Source organism: Lathyrus oleraceus, chromosome 4, assembly GCF_024323335.1.
Source record: "Lathyrus oleraceus cultivar Zhongwan6 chromosome 4, CAAS_Psat_ZW6_1.0, whole genome shotgun sequence".
Classification (NCBI taxonomy): Eukaryota; Viridiplantae; Streptophyta; class Magnoliopsida; order Fabales; family Fabaceae; genus Lathyrus; species Lathyrus oleraceus.
The window spans coordinates 131,315,051-131,334,144 of NC_066582.1; the positions used below are offsets into that span (position 1 = coordinate 131,315,051).

Genomic DNA, 19,094 nt, shown 5'->3' on the forward strand with positions numbered 1-19,094 from the left:
CAATTCAACGGTTTATCACTACCCATGACATGTTAATCTATAATACCCATCAAACGACGATAAACCCCCCTTACCTGAGATAATCCGGCAGTTTCTAAGCTTCAAGCTTTTTTTTCCGTTCTTCAACCTTTGCTCTTTCTCCACTTTTCACCTTTCAGCCGTTTCTCTGTTTCACGTGAAAACTCTTTACCAACAATGAACCCTTTTTCTCTTATTCCAACTTATATATTTTCCACTAATTATTATTCCAAATAATAATAATAATAATAATAATAATCCAATAATTCAATTTATGTAATTAAATTATTAAATATATTATTAACTTAATTAAATAATCCTCTTATTTAATTCGGGGTGTTTTAGAACCCAATTAGACAGTATTATGGTTAATGACTTTTGTCGAGATTTATGAGTCTAAACGAAGTTTGTTTTCATTGTTCATCTGCGTGCCAAAAGGTAAGCACAATCAGCAAATGAGGTAATTCTGAAGAGGCTCAAAAAGAAGCTCGATGATGCCAAGGTCTTATGGGAAAAACTACTCCATGAAATATTATGGTCATATTACACCATCTTTCACTATACTACTAAAGAAACCATATTCGCCATTGTGTATGGAGCAGACGCCATACTACCAGTAAAAATAGGCATGCCCTAATGACTACATTTTTTCAGTTTAATTAAGATGTAAACAAGACGGGATTGAATTATGTAGCAAATTTGGTCAACAAATTGAGAGAAGTTGCCCACCTCCTAGAATTTCACGCCAAATACATGGCCGCCTGAAGATACAGCTCCATAGTCAAGTCGGGGGATATGCAAGAAGGCGACTTGATTTTGAAGTAGGTGGTTATGCCTGCTCAGTAGGGAAAACTGCAACCCAATTGGCGGGGACCATACCGCATATTTCAAAAGCTTCCCCAAAAAGCGTATAGGTTGCAGGAATTAGACGGATAACTCATACCCCAAAACATGGAACGTCCTTCATCATAAATATTATTACAGTAATATTATTTGTAACCTCCTAAGAGACATCATAATCATGTATTTGTAATCAATTTCTTGAACATTTATGACCAACACGAACATTTTCTCAATATTTTGCATGTTGGACTTCATACCAAAGATCATTTACGCCTCTTAAGGAAATATTTTGTATGTTGGACTTCATAGAGAAGATCTTTTCTGCCTTCTAAGGCAATATTTTGCATGGTGGACTTTATACAGAAGATATTTGTCGCCTTATAAGGCAATGATTTTGTATGTTGGACTTCATAAAGAAGATCATTGGTACCTCTTAAGTCAATATTTTGTATGTTAGACTTTATAGAAAAGATCATTGTCGCCTCATAAGGCAATGGTTTTCAATGCAAAACTTCATATTGAAGATCTTTGCCGCATCTTAAGGCAATATTTTGTATGTTGGACTTCATAGCGAAGATCCTTGTCGCCTCATAAGACAATGTTTTGTATGTTGGACTTCAGAGCAAAGATTCTTGTCGCCTCTTAAGACAATATTTTATGCTAGACTTCATAAGGAAGGTCCTTGTCGCATGTTAAGGAAACATTTTATACTGGACTTCATAATAAAGATCGTTGATGCCTTCCATAGTGATATAGATGATTTATATAACTCATCTCCCGAGTGACTTAGAGTTTCCTCGGGCCGAGTCAAAACATATATATATCTCCCAGGGGGCACCACCTAATTTTAACCTAAGAGACTTAGTCAAAAGTCTTATTTGAGGGCTTGAAATAAGTCTCGCCTGAGAGAATCAACCCTTGTCTGATGGACTTATAGTCTCATAAACCAAGATTAATATAACTTTGTTGGTGGGACTAAGAATTCCCATCGAGCAGGCTATCTAACTCATCACTTGAGAGACTTAGAGTTTCTTTGGGCATGGTCCAAACATATATCTCTCTCCCAGGGGGCATGACTGAATTCTAACCTAAGAGACATAGCCTAAAGTCTTGTTTAAGGGCTTGATAGAAATCCCACCTAAGAGGTCAAATGCCTCGCCTCGGAGACTTATAGTCTCATCAATCATGCTTAATATAAATTTTCCTGTGGTACTAAGAGTTCCTATCCAAAAGGCTAACTAAATCATCGGTTGAGGTACTTAGAGTTTCCTCGGGCGGGGTACAAACATATATATCTCGCTTAAGGGGAACGACCGAAGTCTAGCCTATGCGACTTAGTCTAAATTCGTGTCTGAGGGCTTGATAGAAGTGTAGCTTGAGAGGTTGCATACCTTGCCTGAGGGACTTATAGTCTCATCAGCCAAGCTTAATATAATTTCGCATGTGGGACTAAGAGTTCCCATCGAGCTGGCTATCTAACTCCCCGCCTAAGGGACTTAGAGTTTCTTTAGATGAGGTTCAAACATATATATCTCTTCTAGGAGGAGCGACTGAAATCTAGCCTTAGAGACTTAGTCTAAAGTATCTTTTGAGGGCTTGATAGAAGTCCCACCCGAGAGGTCCAACGCCTCGTCTGATGGATTTATAGTCTCATCAACTAAGTTTAATATAACTTCGCATGTTAGACTAAGAGTTCCCATCAAGCAATCTATCTAACTCTTCGCATTGAGGTACTTAGAGTTTCCTTGGGAGGGGTCCAAACATATATATCTTTCTCATGGGTTGCAACAAAAGTCTAGCCTAAGAGACTTAGTTTGCAGTCTTGTCTGAGAGCTTGATAGAAGTCTTGCCCTAGAGGTCTAACGCCTCACCTAAGGGACTTATAATCTCATCGGCCAAGATTAATATAACGTCTCTTATGGGACTAAGAGTTCGCATCAAGCATGCTATCTAACTCCTCGCCTGAGGGACTTAGAATTTTTTCGGACAAGGTCCAAACATATATATCTCGCCCAGGGGGCACGATCGAATTCTAACCTAAGAGACGTAGTCTAAAGTCTTGTTTGAGGGCTTATAGAAGTCCTGTCAAAGATGTTCAATGCCTCTCTAAAGGGGCTTATAGTCTCATCAACCAGGCTTAATATAACTTTGCATGTGGGAATAAAAGTTCCCATCGAGCAGGCTATCTCAGTCCTCACCTGAGAGACTTAAAGTTTCCTCGGGCGAGGTCCAAACATGTATATCTCACCCAAGGGGTACGACCAAAGTTTATCCTAAGATGCTTAGTTTATATTCTTATTTGAGGGCTTGATAGAAGTCCCTCCCGAGAGGTCCAACGCCATAGCCTAAGGGGCTTATGGTCTCATCACTCAGGCTTAACGTAACTCAGCCTAAGGATCTAAAAACCTAGTCGGTCTGATTCTCCACACATATCACCAAAAAACATAGAAAATTAGGGTTTTAGGATACTCTAACGCCCTACGACTTACAAAACATTTCTCCCTTTGTAAAAATTCTTCGTGCTTAAGGGACTGTGTAGTGTTATAGTTATAAAGTTCCCAATAAGGGATGAAGCTTGACAACCCCTAAGAGAGGCGTAAACCATGTGTCGCTCTCCAAGAGGTATTGCTTACCTCAAGCTTCCTCCACTCGCCCAATTATTGAAAAATGTGGGAAAGGACGTCTCTTGGTCAGAGGGAAGTTAGGGTTAATAGTTGGACCACTTCTCCCCTAGGAAATAGGGATTTAATGGTCCACCATGGACTTTGTAAGTGGTGATCCTTCCAAATAAACTATAGACCCAAAGACCTCTATAAATACTTCTTCCCCAACGGGAGAAGAACATATCATAACTTACACACTTAACACCCAAAGCTACACATTTGCATACAAAGCCTCTCACCACCGTGAGCAAGCCCTTCGTACAGTGCTTCTCACCACTGTGAGCAAGCCCTGGCCATCCCTAAATTATTATAAACCTACTAAGGCCTTTGAGTACCATTGCCCTTGTAGGGGTATCATGCACACCTATATTTTTGACATGTACAAATGACTTTCAAAATCACAATATTTTGTTCAAGTTTATTTTAAAATAGGGTTTTATGTACCCAAAAAAATCCCCTGAGTGGACATCTCATTTCACAAAAAAAAGTTGAAACTTGGTCAAATACTTTTTTGGATAGGATGGAAGAGTTTTCCAAGTTTAGCGATATTGAAAAAGAATCAAATCAGGAAAAATCAAAGGTGGAATCACTCATAGATTTATGTTGTGACACGTTTTTGATGCATTTTAGCTTTTACGTTACAATAAATTTAGGTGGTGACACATTTTTTAGATTTAATGTTAGTTATTTATTTACATAAATGTAATCGAGATACATTTTGATGTGTTTTAATGTATACTTAAAATTACTTGTATAAATATTAGAATTTACGTTTTAATGTGTTTGTATGTCATAAAACAAGTATTGTCAACTGGTTTGGTGTGATGCTAACATGGAAGAATCCAGATTCTAATATTCGGGCAAACCCTATATTCTATGTATATGTGATGCTAACAAGCGTGAATCTGAATTTCAATAATCGGAGACAACCCATGTGTATTCTTCGTACATGATAAAAATGGGGTGAATCCGAATTTTAATATCCAGACCAGCCCTGGGGGAAAATTACATTTGTATGGCCCATAATGATCTAAAACTTCCATAAATATGTCTCATATGCTGTTAACACAACCACTCCAAAATAAATCAATATTGGTATGTTACATTTGTTTATTTCAACGACATGAAACCTTCTTTTGAATATATGGTCACAGAGAACACCTCTTTTGTAGATCTAAAATCCAAAGTGGATAATCTCTTACATTACACCGACAATCGAATAGTGGTTAAGATCGAATATTGTTCATCAACGATTGATAATAAAGGGAAGATTAAGTTCAGTAAGTTTGAGCTTAAGACATACGTATTTGGTGTGATTAAGTGCGTTTGGATTTCAATTTTTAAATTTTAAGGATAATTTAGAAGTTTCGTCAAGATGTGTGAGTAGGCCATAGTTTGTATTTAACCAATTTCTTGTTATTTTCAAAATTAAAAAAAAAAATTTAACTTGCACTATAAAATGAGTATTTACCTTGTCACCCCTTCTTGAACCTGACACCACCCCTAATTTCATAATCCCAAAATTGCCCTTGAAAAAATTTGAAACAAATTTTCTTACTAAATTTCAAATAGGCCTATAAGAATTTCCGATACACACTAAATTTCCAATAGTATATTTATAATTTTTGAAATTTACGTGAAATTAAAAATATTATCGAAAATTCTAAATATTTTATTTTATAACAAAAATTTCAATTAAAATAAGATTTTCGATAACTCATTAAAATAATAAAAATTTCAAAAATTTCGATAAAATTTTTTATACTATACTAAAAATTTCAAAAATTTTGATAGAATAAAAAAAAATCAAAATTTTAGATTTTTTTTTAAATTCCCGTATTCTTTTTTTTTTCAAAAATATTTATTTTTTATCAAAATTTTAGAATTTGCGATAAAAAAAATTAATACATACTAGAAATTTATGATAAAAAGGGGATTTTTTTTTTTAAATCTAACTTTTATAAAGAAAAATATAATAGTAAAAATGATGTAAATGAGTAGTGTGAGAGTGTCAAAGTTAAATTAAATACTCGATACAAAATCAGAGAAAAGACACCGACCCTACCGCATAACATTCTCTCCCAGTCCCACACAGATCAATCATTCAGGGCATACTACAAACCGTAAAATGGCCGTTTTGTCTCTTCTCCCTACAACAACACGCCCACTCTCACTCTCCCTACCACCATCTTCATCTTCAACCAGACGCGATAATAACAGCAATATTTGCCAAGTTTCATTTTCACCCATCGCGTACCCTAAACTCTTCCGTTCAAATTCAACCGCATTACTTCCTCTCAAATCGTCTATCTACAACGTAGAAATCCTAGTCGAAGAAGACGAGCCCGAAGATAAACTCCTCAGTCGTTTCAGGAAAGAGGTTATAATTGCTGGAGTTTTTCAGGAGTGCAGACGCAGAAAATTCTTCGAGAATCCAATTGATAAGATCAAAAGGAAACGCCGAGAAGCTGCTAAAAGAAATCGTAGACGGTGGTATGTATATTCTTTCCAGATTCTCAATGTATCGTTAAATATTTATTTAGAACGATGATCGCAGAAATCTTGTTGTTGAAATTATGTATTAATGTTATTTGTGATTGATTTTATATATACTAATCCAATTAATGTTCTTTTGATTTTTTTAGTTTTTTTTTTCATGTACTCAGTGTACATGGGGTTTAATTTTAAATCTGCAAATTGTTTTTTAGGAATGAAACTGATATTTTGTGTTAAATCAAAATTGTTGTGTGTTTCTTGGTGGCAAGCATGGTCGGTTATTAATTTCCTCTCATGGATTTCAGGAGATATTTTAGAACTCCTGTACCGGATAAATGTGATACTCCAAATAAGGAAAAGGTTGATGATGGTGAAGAAGAGGATAATTAGGACCTATCATATATAGATCTTCCTGATACTTGAAATTCATATGCGAAACCCCTTCTCCATCTGAAACCGGTGCTTTCACTACCCATTTCTTGCTCAATGCATGCTGCAAATGAAAGTAGAAAAAACCAAGTCCCTTTTATTTGCGGTTTCTAATACTGACTGAAACTATTACAGAGCCAAATTCTTTATTCTTGAATAGCCTCACCATTGCTTTCCTTAAATCCATGTCTTCAAGAAGGCTGAGAAAATGGGAACGCAAGACAATAATTGGTTTAGCTTGTTTCACGTTTATTTCTTTGTGGAACGGGACCACTACGATCATCCTCCTTTACAAAACATGTTTAGTACCTTAGTTAATCAATTTTGATGAATTTATAATATAATAATAATAATAATAATAATAATAATAATAATAATAATAATAATAATAATAATAATAATTCCTTAATATTTTCAAAGCATCTAACCGTGTAGGGTTTGTAAGTTTTGTGTCATCCTAGCATTTCCCTAATAATAACCGTATAATTTTGGTCATTTAAGGTTTCCTTTCGCAAACTATATTTGGTGTTTTTGGCATTCAGTTATCCATCCAATTTTTAAGATCACAATTGTATCATTCAGGTTATTTGGTAGATTCTATTAAATAACATTATCTTGAAGCAATTTATTTAATTTTTACTTAAACTTTAAAGAATTCATAACATATTAATATTTTATTATATTCAATCTTATTATACTTTGGAATATTAATTAATATGTTTTAATTAATATTAATTATGAGTGAGAATAAGTTAAACCAACTGACAAAATTGTATGGTCTGGCCTATAGAGATCTAGAGATCTAGGTTAGATTAATTTTTTAAATAGAAAATATTTAGAGTTTTTTATAAGTTTTTATTCAATTAAAAGTTAAACTATATTGCCATAAAAGATATTTTTCAAGTTTATCAAATTGTTTAAATAAATATGAATAATTTTTTATTATTTTATTGTATTTTATATAATAAACACCCCAAATAAAGTAGTGTCTAGAATTACAGTATTCGAAATGCTGATTATTGATACTGATACATATAATCAGGTCTAAAAGACATGCAATATAAAAAAAAGTCAATAATGCATACATATACAACATATGTCTCATACAATACAAAATAAGTATCACTACAACGGAAACATAAGAAATCAAATGGAGATCTTCAATGTTCTTTATGATATCTTGCCTTTCCTTTGCTTTGCATCTGGTTATTTGAAAAATATAATAACAACAAGGAATGACATAGTACTATCTCAGGGGAGCTCCTACTAAATAAACAAGTCCACTCACTAATCAAATTCTATTAGAACTACGCTTGTGTATAGATAACTAAAATAAAAAGGGTATGGGATTATTCGGTCTTAAATGATATATGAATGTTGATACATTTATTCTACAAGTCATATAGAACTCAGGAGATGGTTAACATCACAAGCATTCATTGTCAACTAGTATTCCTTATTTTGAGTCTAGTTTTAAGGAATTAGGGATGAAGTACTAATTCTTCCCACTAATGTTGGTTTTACGGTATGATCTACCAACTTTATATGAGTTATCCTTCTAAAAACGAACTACATTCATGACTTGTTCTAGGAGTCTCAACGTTCATTATACGTGTTACACTTGATTCCTTTCGAAATCAACATTATTGACACTTAGCAAATTTGAATACAACTTATCCAAGGAGCCTTACTAGTGTACCACTAACTCCACCTTAGAGTTCCTTACATTTATAATTATTCCTCTTTAAGTCAATAATTAAGCATTTCATAATTTACCTAGTTCTTTCATTCACTAATATTATTGCTTAACATAGATAAATCACATGTTATTCCAATCTAATTGACCACACTACATCACCTATAAGCATAGCAAGAGCACCCAAGCATGGTAAGAAGTATACATAATTAATCTCTTGAATTAGACTTAGATGGGAAACAAGGAAATGAGAAGTCAGGGATGGGCTATGGTTGCCTGTAGCAGGTGCTATGACTCGTAATCCAACCCAAGTCCCTTCCTCATACAATTCCTAAGGGTCGGTTACGGTCACCCATAGTGGGTGTTACGGCCCCTAGTCGTGCCTAGAAAATTCCCATTTTCTCACTTTTGGGTCCTTCAACCTGCATTTCACTCAGGAATTTAACCACAACCCAAAATAACCATGTATAGTCACGAGAAAACACCAAATACCGGATTTAAGCATGTCATGCATTCAAGCTACACAAGAAGATTCTTGATCAACACTAGAAAAAAATTGGATTCTTGCGTTTTCCACGATCTAACGTTCGTTCTTCAATTCATCAGTTCAAAATCTTTTCACTTCATCAGATCAAGAGCTCTCGAAATCGAACACAAAAATCCACCGCATTCGATCCAATCAAGTAGCATATTAACTTTGATTTCTTGAATTTCCAAAAAAAATACTTTCACGCCTCTTGGTAATGGCTAGATCCAAAGCTACACATTTTGTCGCTGTTGCTGCTCAAGCGACGATCAATCAGCCTCATTCACCTCCTCCGCAAGTTGTTGTAAATCCAATAGCAGAAACACTTCTATAGTCAGATCCACTCCAAGCTCCTCAGATCGTTGGATTTATTCTAGTGCCTCCAATTGGACTTTCAATTTTGCCACCAGGCTCACAACCTGAAGACGTATTTGTTGTTCTAAACCGACCAAAGGCTCAAATGACCAATGTCAAATCAATCTCAAATCTACTCCACTTGTTCCGAGGTGTAAAATCAATTCACATGCTAAGAGTAAAGTACAATCTCGGATCTCTAATTTTCACTATACTCGTTTTAAATTTTGAACTGACTTGGGCGTTGGAATGCTAACCATGGAGGTCCACCCTGGGCCACCGTAAAGGAGATCGAAGCCACCGTTCAAGATCTCCAATTTTTTAACTACATCCATTTTTGTTTCCTGTTTTAAATAGTGGCGATGTTTGTGGGAGTCAACATCTGATTCCCGGTAAATCTCATATTCATGTTAATCTTGATCTAAAATCATATATGTAACCGCAACAGAAGAAGTGGATGTGGTAACTCCGGTAATTATGTCTAAAATCTTCAATACATCCCTTGAATCAATTATTCACTAGGTATCACCAATTAAAAAATTTCATGATATTGCATAATCTAGCACTGATCCTTCATTGAATCATTTTACACTTGTAACTGACGAAGACATTCAATGAAGAAAATATTGATTGGAATTAGGATTTCTAGATTGCGATAAGATCAATGGAATTCCAAATGTTGGTCTTCATCTCATTACTTCAGTCACCATAGATCTTCGCAATCTAACCGGATTCCTTGTAGATGACGGAAGTTCGTGTAACGTCCTTTACTCATATACATGGATCTTATAAGTATCAAACAAACATATCTGAATATGTATGGAAGAGGAGATCTATTAACATTCAATGACTCGATCACTCGTCCTTAAGAAGTTGCGGATTATACAATGATTATTGAAGAAGGAGCTTGCGAAAGAAAAGTAATTTTAATTTTATGATAACCAGTAACAAACTCGTGCCTACGCACGAGATACGTTTATTGATGGGATATGGTTTTAGACGCACATTTGTTTGCAAACTATCATAAAAATATAAAGTTTAAAAAAGAAAAAAAAAACTTAAAAATAATATTAAATTTAAGTTGAAATAGTAATAAATGTAGAAGATGAAAGGTAAACAACAATATCAAGAATGATATGATTAAAAATGAAAACTATTAAACTTGTATTAGATAAATTATCGTCTTAGTTTTTTCACAAATAAGACAATTATTTTATAAGAGATAATACAATTTTTAAATATCTACTTAATCTTTCTTAATAAATTCATGTTATCATTTTAACATATTTGAAAAAAATAGTCAATAAATTTCTACAGCATTGGATCCTAATGATGTTGATTCATTCTCATTTGCCAAATTTTCTAGTGGTTGCGAAACATCATATGTTATTTCATGCAAGTCTTTTGTTGGTACTGATTTTCCAACTTTAAAGCCTGCAGAGTTCCATTTTGCAGAATGCTTGTTTGCATATTTGAGGGAGACATGTAATTGTCTTGTCAGAAGTTGTAGAATAATACATTTCACAAGCAATGTTATTCACACCTGTTGATTATTCACATCTCTTTCACGCAGATGTGTGTTAAAGCAAACAACACCTTCAGTTTTATGTTCGATGGAGCTTTAACACATCCAAGTTTCTACAACAGTTTGAGAAATGCATTTATCCACGGGAACAATCTCCCCCTCCATTTTTGGGATGGTGGAATATACATGACAGGCCAATTTTATAGGTTTCGGTTTTAAATAATACTGCTCATAAGAAAGCCACAATTAGTATAAAATTTATTAAATAGTAAATATAAGAAGTTTTTGAATTATATAACAACTTAGTAATAATATTATCATTTAAGGACATCTGAAATTGTAGTTGTAAAGACATTTGATATACTAAGGTGTGGTTCGCACTCATAATTCCCTACATGTCAGCACTTAGCGTGTGAATTTTTTGCAGCTAAGCTCTTTCGAACCAGTGTTCTCAATAGAAGATGACGGTCCATGGCGAAAAGCCAAAATCTAGCCATACCAACCAACTTGTGATGTCGCTATAGCAGATTATGGCGAAAAAATCAGCAATATAGGCTGATATTAACGATTACAAATAGCAAAAAAATCGCCATGTATATCCACCACTGCACCACCATGATGGTTCCACCATGGCAGATATTTGATAACACTACGAACATAAAAAAAAACTATACCTGACACGGAGGTCCCTAAGTCGTTTCGGGTTGTCCCCTATAGTTCTAACAACAGTAATAACCTAAATAATATTTGACTCAGTTGATTCAATTAAATCTTTTAGCATGTATAAAACTATTACTTCAAATGGGATATGACATTCTTTTAATCCTTTTTTTCCTTAAAGGTTTATGCATGAACCTTTCAATGAAACTCAATGGTAACACAAATCATTAAGAAACATATATATATATATATATATATATATATATATATATATATATATATATATATATATATATATATATATATATAAAACTAACATCCACAACTAAAAACAAACTTCATCAAAACACTTTCATGTAATTCCAACATGATGCAGATATCTCAAAGCACTTCGACTGATAATTGTATAGAGAAATAACATGGTCAGAGAATGTTCCCTCCTTGCTTGTGCAATATTCTAGAGCTTATGCAATATGCATAATAACTCTGAGTCGCATCGCCCATTCCATTGGTTGTATGTCCCCTAATATAGACATACATACAACGTTAAAAGATATTATGAACAAATATAACTAATTACTTAAATCTGCAAAATTGTTTAGTATTTAAATTTTCACGATACTTTCCAAAGCGAGACCTTACGTTGAACATTAAAGTGCCAGCACATGAGTAATGATGAATACCTGCACTGAAAAACACAAGGAAGGGACTACCCATGATTGGCTTGCCATTACATTCAACATTAACCATATAATTCACTCTCTTAGGCACCACATAAGTAACAATATATATCTCATCCCCCATATCCTTCACAATCCCTTATTGATCAGACTCTCAAACACCCAAACCCGGTGTCACGTTCATCTTAATGTGAGCACCACCCGTCGAAACCTTCCTCTTCTCAGAATCTTTGGTCACCACATCGAACAAAGAGGCAGCACATGTCATCCTTCCAGCAATTCCAGCACCAACAGCAATGCAATTTACAATCCTTTTAGCAAAGAATAGATACAACTGCCTTTGCATATGTATTGAGAAGAAGACTAAGTGTGACTGGAGCAAGAACAACCTGTCAAATTTTTACAAATTAAATTGTCATTAACTTAAATTCAGGTTAGTATGGTAAATTGCAATTTTTAGAAAGCAATGGTTTGTTCAAATTTCACTAAGCTACGATGTTATTGCGACAACACTTTTCACCACGTATTGGGCAATAAATCCAATGGAAAGTGTCATTGTTGTTAATAACAATTTTCCGAGTAATATTATGAGTATTTAGGTTTTACCCAAATAATGGTGTCTCAGTATAATTCTACTTTAAGATAGCATGGAAAACATGGCGTTGGGATGCGAGAATGACTGGAGCTAGATAACCTTTTCTATATAGTAAAGCAGTTTGGGCACACGAAACATATATAAAAACACCACACTCATGAGGAAAAAACAATGTCAGGAAACTTTCCGAAATAAACATAAAGTTGAAATATGTACTAAGAATGAATCAAACTTCACCTCAGGAAAGTTAGCAAGTTTAGTTGGGTTTGGTTTTACCATAACCAAAGTATAGGCATTTTTTCTCGTCGGTAATTAACTCCATCGTCTGATTAATTACATGCAGATAACCAGCTGCATCAAAATCCAGTATGATTAATTAACCTCATTTGTGTTGCAAACAAACAATAAAATAAATTATTTACTGATGTATTGTAATAGGCTAGAGAGATCATTTACACATTTATTACTTATCATGAATCAATTATTTGAGATACATTAGACATTAGCTATTAAGTTTTCTTTTATAGCCAAATGGTTTCTAATATCTCTAACACGGCACGGGGAAAGATCCCTTAGATTTGAAGCATGGATAATTGTGTTAAAATTAACATTTAATTATAAAAATGGAGGAAACAACCATTAAACTGTAAAGTACTTAACCAACCATAAAGGCTTTGCTATCGTGTCTCAATAGAATAAAAAATAACATACATATAGATCTAGGATTTGGGGTCCAGATTTTGTGTAAAAATAAAATGCTAAACATTTTCAGTACCCAATAACCCCAATTGCATAAAAATATAACCTTTTTAGGGTTTCGGTATCTACAAACAAAAAACCTAAATAATCATACCATGAAATGCCGTAAAATATAAATAAACATGAAGAAGAAATAAAACATAACCAATATTTCCTAAGGAGATTTGAAAACATCATGAAGTTGTACCACAAAATCTTCTTCAAAACGGAAAACAAAATAAAAGTTAACAAAAACAGGATGAAGACGAAGAACAAAAATGACGGAAGCAAATATGGGTGAAGGTAGAAGAAGCAACCTTGAAGTTGCTCATAATGTGAAGGAGATGAAGAAGAATAGCATATGAAAAAACGGAAGCAAATATGGGTGAAGGTTAGAGTCGGAGAGAGAAAGCAAATGAAAAACTGAACTTGAAGGATTTGGTGAAGTACAAAAGGCATTGGTAGAAGAGAAAAAATTGGAATCAATAGTTTGTTTTCAACCAGTCAATGTTAACCTGTTGACAACATATCAAAAAGTGGCCGAAAATAGAATAAGTAGTAACCATGTTGGTTCAATAGTACAATTTGGTTGAAAAAAGTAAATTTTGGACACAAATTGCCCTCATTTTGATGATATGTCATTTTCAAAGGGAAGGGCATGTAAGATATTTCCACAACATTGAAATTTCTTATATTATAGATATCGTGTCGAATTGCCTTCATATGTATCCTAGGGATATCCTTCCTAGTGAGATTAAATGTAATGACATCTTTGGTACATTTAAATGTGACTTATCATGACGCGAAAGGAAGGTCAGTCCCAGTAACCGATGAAGTAGATAAAGTGAAAGTGATTAAGGAAATCATCCAAAAGGATATTTTGGTATCGACCACGACCTCGGGATCAGAAGTAGAAGGAAAGTCGAGGGATCTTGGCGCGTTTGACCTAGATGCTCGTGAAGACAAGGTTCTACCGGTGCAGGATGGTGATTTAGATTTCATCCAACTTGGGGAAGACCCGAACATGTCAGTTAAAGTAGGCACCAAACTTCCTTTAGAAGTAAGAGTGACGCTAATAAAATGCCTCCAAGATAACTCCGACCTTTTTTCCATAACCCCACATGAGATGCCCGATATTGATCCTAGCATAGTGAGCCACCAGTTGAATATGGATGCCAACGCCCGTTACGTCTCCCATCATAAGAGAAGACAATCTCTAAAAAAAATTGAAGGCACTTATAGCAAGGTTAAAGGCTTATTGGACACCCATTTTATTTCCAAAGATGTGTATACATAATGGTTATTTAATGTGGTGTTAGTAAGGAAGGCCTTGGACAAATGGAGGATATGCATTAGTTACAGATCTTAACAAGGTATGCCATAAGATTTTTAACCTCTCCTAAACATTGATAAACTAGTAGATAATTCAACATGATATTAATTACTTTCATCTATGGATGCCTATTCATGGTATAAACATATACCAATGTACGGACTTGATCGGATAAATACAACCTTTATGACCCAACAGAATAATTATCAATACAATATAATATGACATTCAGATTAAAGAATTTTGGTGCAACCTACCTAATAATGATGAACACAATCTCCGTAATAATGGTCCACCCCTATCTGCCAGCTAGCCACTATAGAGGTCACAGTGGGTTAGCCACACGTCGACCTCAGGTTGATTTTTCACTTGGGGAGGGGAATGAGAACCCATCTTTGATCGGGAATGTCCATAGATACGTCCAATAAACTTTAAGGAAAGACCTTGTAAGTACTCACAAAATATGGAGCAACATGCCTCAACACAGGAAAAATCACATTTTCCTTCTCTCTTTGAAGACGTTGACAAAGGTCTTTGAATACTGTAAAAGTTTATGATTTTTCTCTGATAAAATTCACCCAAGTAAACCTTGAAAAATAATCAACAACCACATAGACATACCTTTTTCCACCAATACTTTCAACTCCATAGGCCCCATTAAGTCTATATGAAAAAGTTCTAAAACTTTGGAAGTAGTTTGATGTTGCAACTTCGAGTGTGACATCTTAGTTTGCTTCCCAATTTGACACTCACCACAAACTTTACCCTCCTTAATTTAGAGCTTTGGTATATCTCTAGTAGCTTATTCAGACATAATTTTCTTTATACCTTTGAGATTTAAATGTCTAAGCTTCTGGTGCCACAACTTGACTTCATCTTCCTTGGACATTAAGCATGTGGAAGAACAAGTAGATTCTTGTGGTATCCATAAATAGAAATTGTCTTTAGACCTAACTCCTCTCATCAGAACATAATTCTTCTCATTTATAATCAAACATTCTGACTTGGTGAAATTGACTTTTAAACCTTTATCACATAACTGACTAATACTGATGAGATTTGCAGTCAGTCCTTTCACAAGCAGAACATCATCTAGTCTAGGAAGACCAATGCAACCTACCTTTCATATACCCTTGATTTCAACTTTAGCTCCATCATAAAACGTGACAAAACTAGAGGAATAAGATTTAATGTCCACTCAATACTTCTTAACCCCTGTCATGTGTCTTGAACAACCATTATCAAAGTACCTGTCTTCTCTAGATGAAGCTCTAAGAGATGTATGAGCTATAAGACTAGAGACAACTAACTTAGGTTTCCACTCCTTTCTAGTTTTAATCATCATATGATTAGCCCTAGGATATGTTGGATTTTTTGGATACTCATACAGTTTATAGCACAAAGGGTTTATATGTCCATATTTACCATAATAATGACATTTCCAAGGAAAAAACGTCACTTTAGTTTGAGTTTCCTGATGTCTGGAAGGATGTTATAACATTTAGTCGAACATCATGGGCTCATACTTCCTTTCTGGAGGAATAAATTTTGTTACATGGGTTTTTCCTTTTAGAGATTGGTAATGAAAACCCATACCTTTTAATTTTCCACCCCCTTTTCCAACTTGAAGAATTTCATCTAACATATCAGACCCGTTGTTCAACCTTCTTACTGATTTGGTCATGTTTTCAAGTTTAGAATTCAATAGGGTTACCTCATCTTGAAGACCAGAGATAGTAGATAAAAGATTCACTTTTTAAGCCTGCAATTGAGCTATGATTCTCTTCTAATTTTCTCTTATCTTACACACCTTTTCACTTCTGATACAAAGCTCTCTGTATGAAATAGTTAATTCTTCATAAGAAACATCCTCATCACATGAAGGCTATAACATGCTTAGCAGTTTCATCATCTTCAGAATCATCATCATCATACCAAGAAATAAACAAGCCCTTCTTTTGTTTCTTGAGGTACGTGGGACATTATGATCTAATGTGACCAAAACCCTCACATCCATGACATTGAATACCTTTTCCTTGATTTGACTTCTCCTTTGTTCTTTCTTTTCTCTGAAAGTTGACTTCTCCTTTGTTCTTTCTTTTCTCTGAAAGTCATTGTTCTTACTGATGTCGTATGACATGTTCTTGACATTTAGTTTTTGCTTCCTATCCATTCCTCTTAGCACTTTATTGAATTGCCTCCCTAGAAGCACAATAGCATTAGAAATCCATTCATCAGTCTCCATGTCACATTGAACTTCTTCATCATCAGTGTTGGAGATAAAAGTTATGCTCTTTTCCTTATTTTTAGATCTATCACTGAAAGTCAATTCAAAAGTTTAAAGTGACCCAATAAGCTCATTCACTTTCATGTTGCAGATGCCTTGTGATTCTTCAATAGCTGTGATCTTCATGTCAAACTTCTTAGGCAAAGACTTGAGGATTTTTCTGACGAGTTTTTCCTCTGACATCTCCTCTCCCAGGGCACTAGAGGAATTGGAAATATCAAGAATATTCATGTGAAAATCATGAATACACTCATCATCTTTCATCATGAGATTCTCATATTTGGTGGTGAGAAGTTGAAGTCTTAACATTTTTACTTTTGACATGCCTTCATGAATGGTTTTGAGGATTTCCCATGCATCTTTGCCCATAATACAAGTATTTATTAACCTGAATATATTTTTGTCAACTCCATTGAACAAGGCATTCATAGATTTGGAGTTTCCAAGAGAAAGTTCATCTTCTTCCTTTGACCAGTCCTCTTCAGGATTCAAATTAGTTATGTCCTTCCCATATTTGTCCTGCACCACAAGATGTTCCCAACCTTTGATAACTGCTTTCCAGGTTCTGCTATCCATAGATTTTAGAAAAGCCATCGTACGCGTCTTTCAGTAATCATAGTTAGTGTCATCCAGAATAGGTGGTCTGTTGACAAATCCTCCTTCCTTGTCCATAGTACCTGAAAATATTTCCCTGAAGCTCACCCAAAACAGAACAGGGTGCCTGCTCTAATGCCAATTGAAATTCTGGTACACAAATAACAGATGTCGTATACGATGTCATGACACCATGATCAAGACATTGTTACACTAGAAACAATTACAATGTTAAAGTAAATAGCAGGAAGTAAATAACATAAGTCAATTGTTAACCTAGTTTGGTGCAGCGTCACCTACATCTGGGGGGCATCCAAGCCAGAAAGGAAATCCACTATAATAGTGTAATACCTCAAAATTTGCCCCCCTCATTCATGCATTCATTTTTAGGTCATTTAACATCTCATATTGCATTTCATCATGTCAATCGAAATTAGATCCAAGAAGCTTGAATATCATCCAAGACACTTCGTGGGTCCTATCTGGGTGATCAGTCAACACAAGGGAATGACTTGAGATACTTCCAACATGTTCAAATGGGGTCTATTCATCAGTCAAAACGTTAATCTTGAAGGAGCAAAAGTTTGTTCATGAGCTGTCATGCTCGCTAGGCGAGCAGAATGGGTCGCCTAGCGAGTCCCAAGAAAAGCCACCAGAATCACCTACGCTCAGAGGAATTTCTTGAACTGTCATGCTCGCTAGGCGAAGCCCACGCATTTTGAAAATAAATAAATAAAATAAATAAATAAATATATATAACAGAAAAATCTTGGACTTGGACCTCTCTCATTTGAGCCCACAAAGCCACGAAAATCAGGTTATAAATTCTATAAAAAAATCAGTGGAAAAACCCTGGAGAGATTCTAACTAATTCAGAGCAACCTCCAGAGACTGAAGAGAACTCATCTGCAAAGAACCAATTCCCTCTCATATAAACCCTAAGATTGTTCTGCAAAGCCAACAGTGCAATTCAATTTCAATCGATCCTCCCCAATCAGGTATGCCCTATTTCCACTACTTTATACTTTCAACCTGAAATTTCTGAATGTATGAGGTATTATGGGTGAATTTGGAAGAGTGGGTATCGTTAGGTTTTGCATGTGGGCACATGTTTTAGTATGTATGTCATGCCTTGATGTGTGGATCCTTGCCCCCTGAATTTGAATTTTGATACCCTTTTGATGCATGTGTTTGACAAGAGGTTTAAGCCTCCTACACTTGGTTGCTTTTTGTGAGCTCTTTTTATGAATTTTAATGGCATGATTCATGTGGTTACATTTTGATTTGGGGCAACTCTTGATTGCACCCCATCTTGTCACTCTAACCTGTTTGTTGAGTTTTTTGTGAGGGCTCACATGACTCCTGAAAGGATAGCTTGCTTGGCATTCCACTTTATTTGTGGGATACCATTTGGAGATTTATTCCGATTACCTGTATTGACTTGCTTTCTTTGATGGTGCCAGCTCGAGAGATCTCTGGGTTTCTTATTTCTTTAGCTGTTATTACTTCGGATCTTTATCCGTGTGGTAGACCTCTTGATCCCTTTATCTTTCCCGTATTTTACCGCTTTCTTAGTTGGAAGACCTCGATAGGAGGCAATGTTTTCTTTTGTTTGTTTGCTTTTGTGCCCAAAGACCTCCAAAAGGAGGCACCAGTG

General features: G+C 34.9%; 1 protein-coding gene, 1 long non-coding RNA gene and 1 pseudogene across 5 annotated transcripts; 1 reads left to right on the plus strand and 2 right to left on the minus strand.

Annotated features, from left to right (window-relative positions):
* The first annotated feature begins 5,565 nt into the window (after positions 1-5,565).
* On the plus strand, positions 5,566-11,164 carry LOC127074027 (30S ribosomal protein S21, chloroplastic). 3 transcript variants are annotated; one of them, XM_051015288.1, is made up of 2 exons: positions 5,566-6,017; positions 10,599-11,164. In XM_051015288.1, coding segments are annotated over exons 1-2 (366 nt in total). In that variant the 5' UTR covers positions 5,566-5,652; the 3' UTR covers positions 10,600-11,164. The 3 variants fall into 3 exon arrangements, with proteins under 3 accessions (XP_050871245.1, XP_050871242.1, XP_050871244.1); XM_051015285.1 differs by lacking the exon at positions 10,599-11,164 and adding an exon at positions 6,326-6,747; XM_051015287.1 differs by lacking the exon at positions 10,599-11,164 and adding an exon at positions 6,326-6,747 and having other exon boundaries at positions 5,566-6,014.
* Positions 11,165-11,536: 372 nt separating this feature from the next.
* Positions 11,537-13,751, minus strand: LOC127074028 (uncharacterized). Of its 2 annotated transcripts, none has more exons than XR_007785916.1 (4): positions 13,541-13,751; positions 12,723-12,836; positions 11,853-12,279; positions 11,537-11,733 (listed from the first exon to the last, which is right to left on the minus strand). It is a non-coding gene; the product is annotated as an uncharacterized LOC127074028 (long non-coding RNA). The 2 variants fall into 2 exon arrangements; XR_007785915.1 differs by having other exon boundaries at positions 11,894-12,279; positions 13,541-13,750.
* A 2,306-nt stretch (positions 13,752-16,057) lies between these two features.
* LOC127136368 (uncharacterized) lies at positions 16,058-17,437 on the minus strand (annotated as a pseudogene).
* Between the last annotated feature and the right edge of the window lie 1,657 nt (positions 17,438-19,094).

What these genes read in the sequence shown, in the direction of transcription:
- LOC127074027 (XM_051015285.1), top strand. Translation starts at nt 5,653, where the DNA reads ATGGCCGTTTTGTCTCTTCTCCCTACAACAACACGCCCACTCTCACTC. An exon ending in AAAAGAAATCGTAGACGGTG is followed by an intron (nt 6,018 to 6,325) that starts GTATGTATATTC and finishes CATGGATTTCAG; the next exon opens with GAGATATTTTAGAACTCCTG.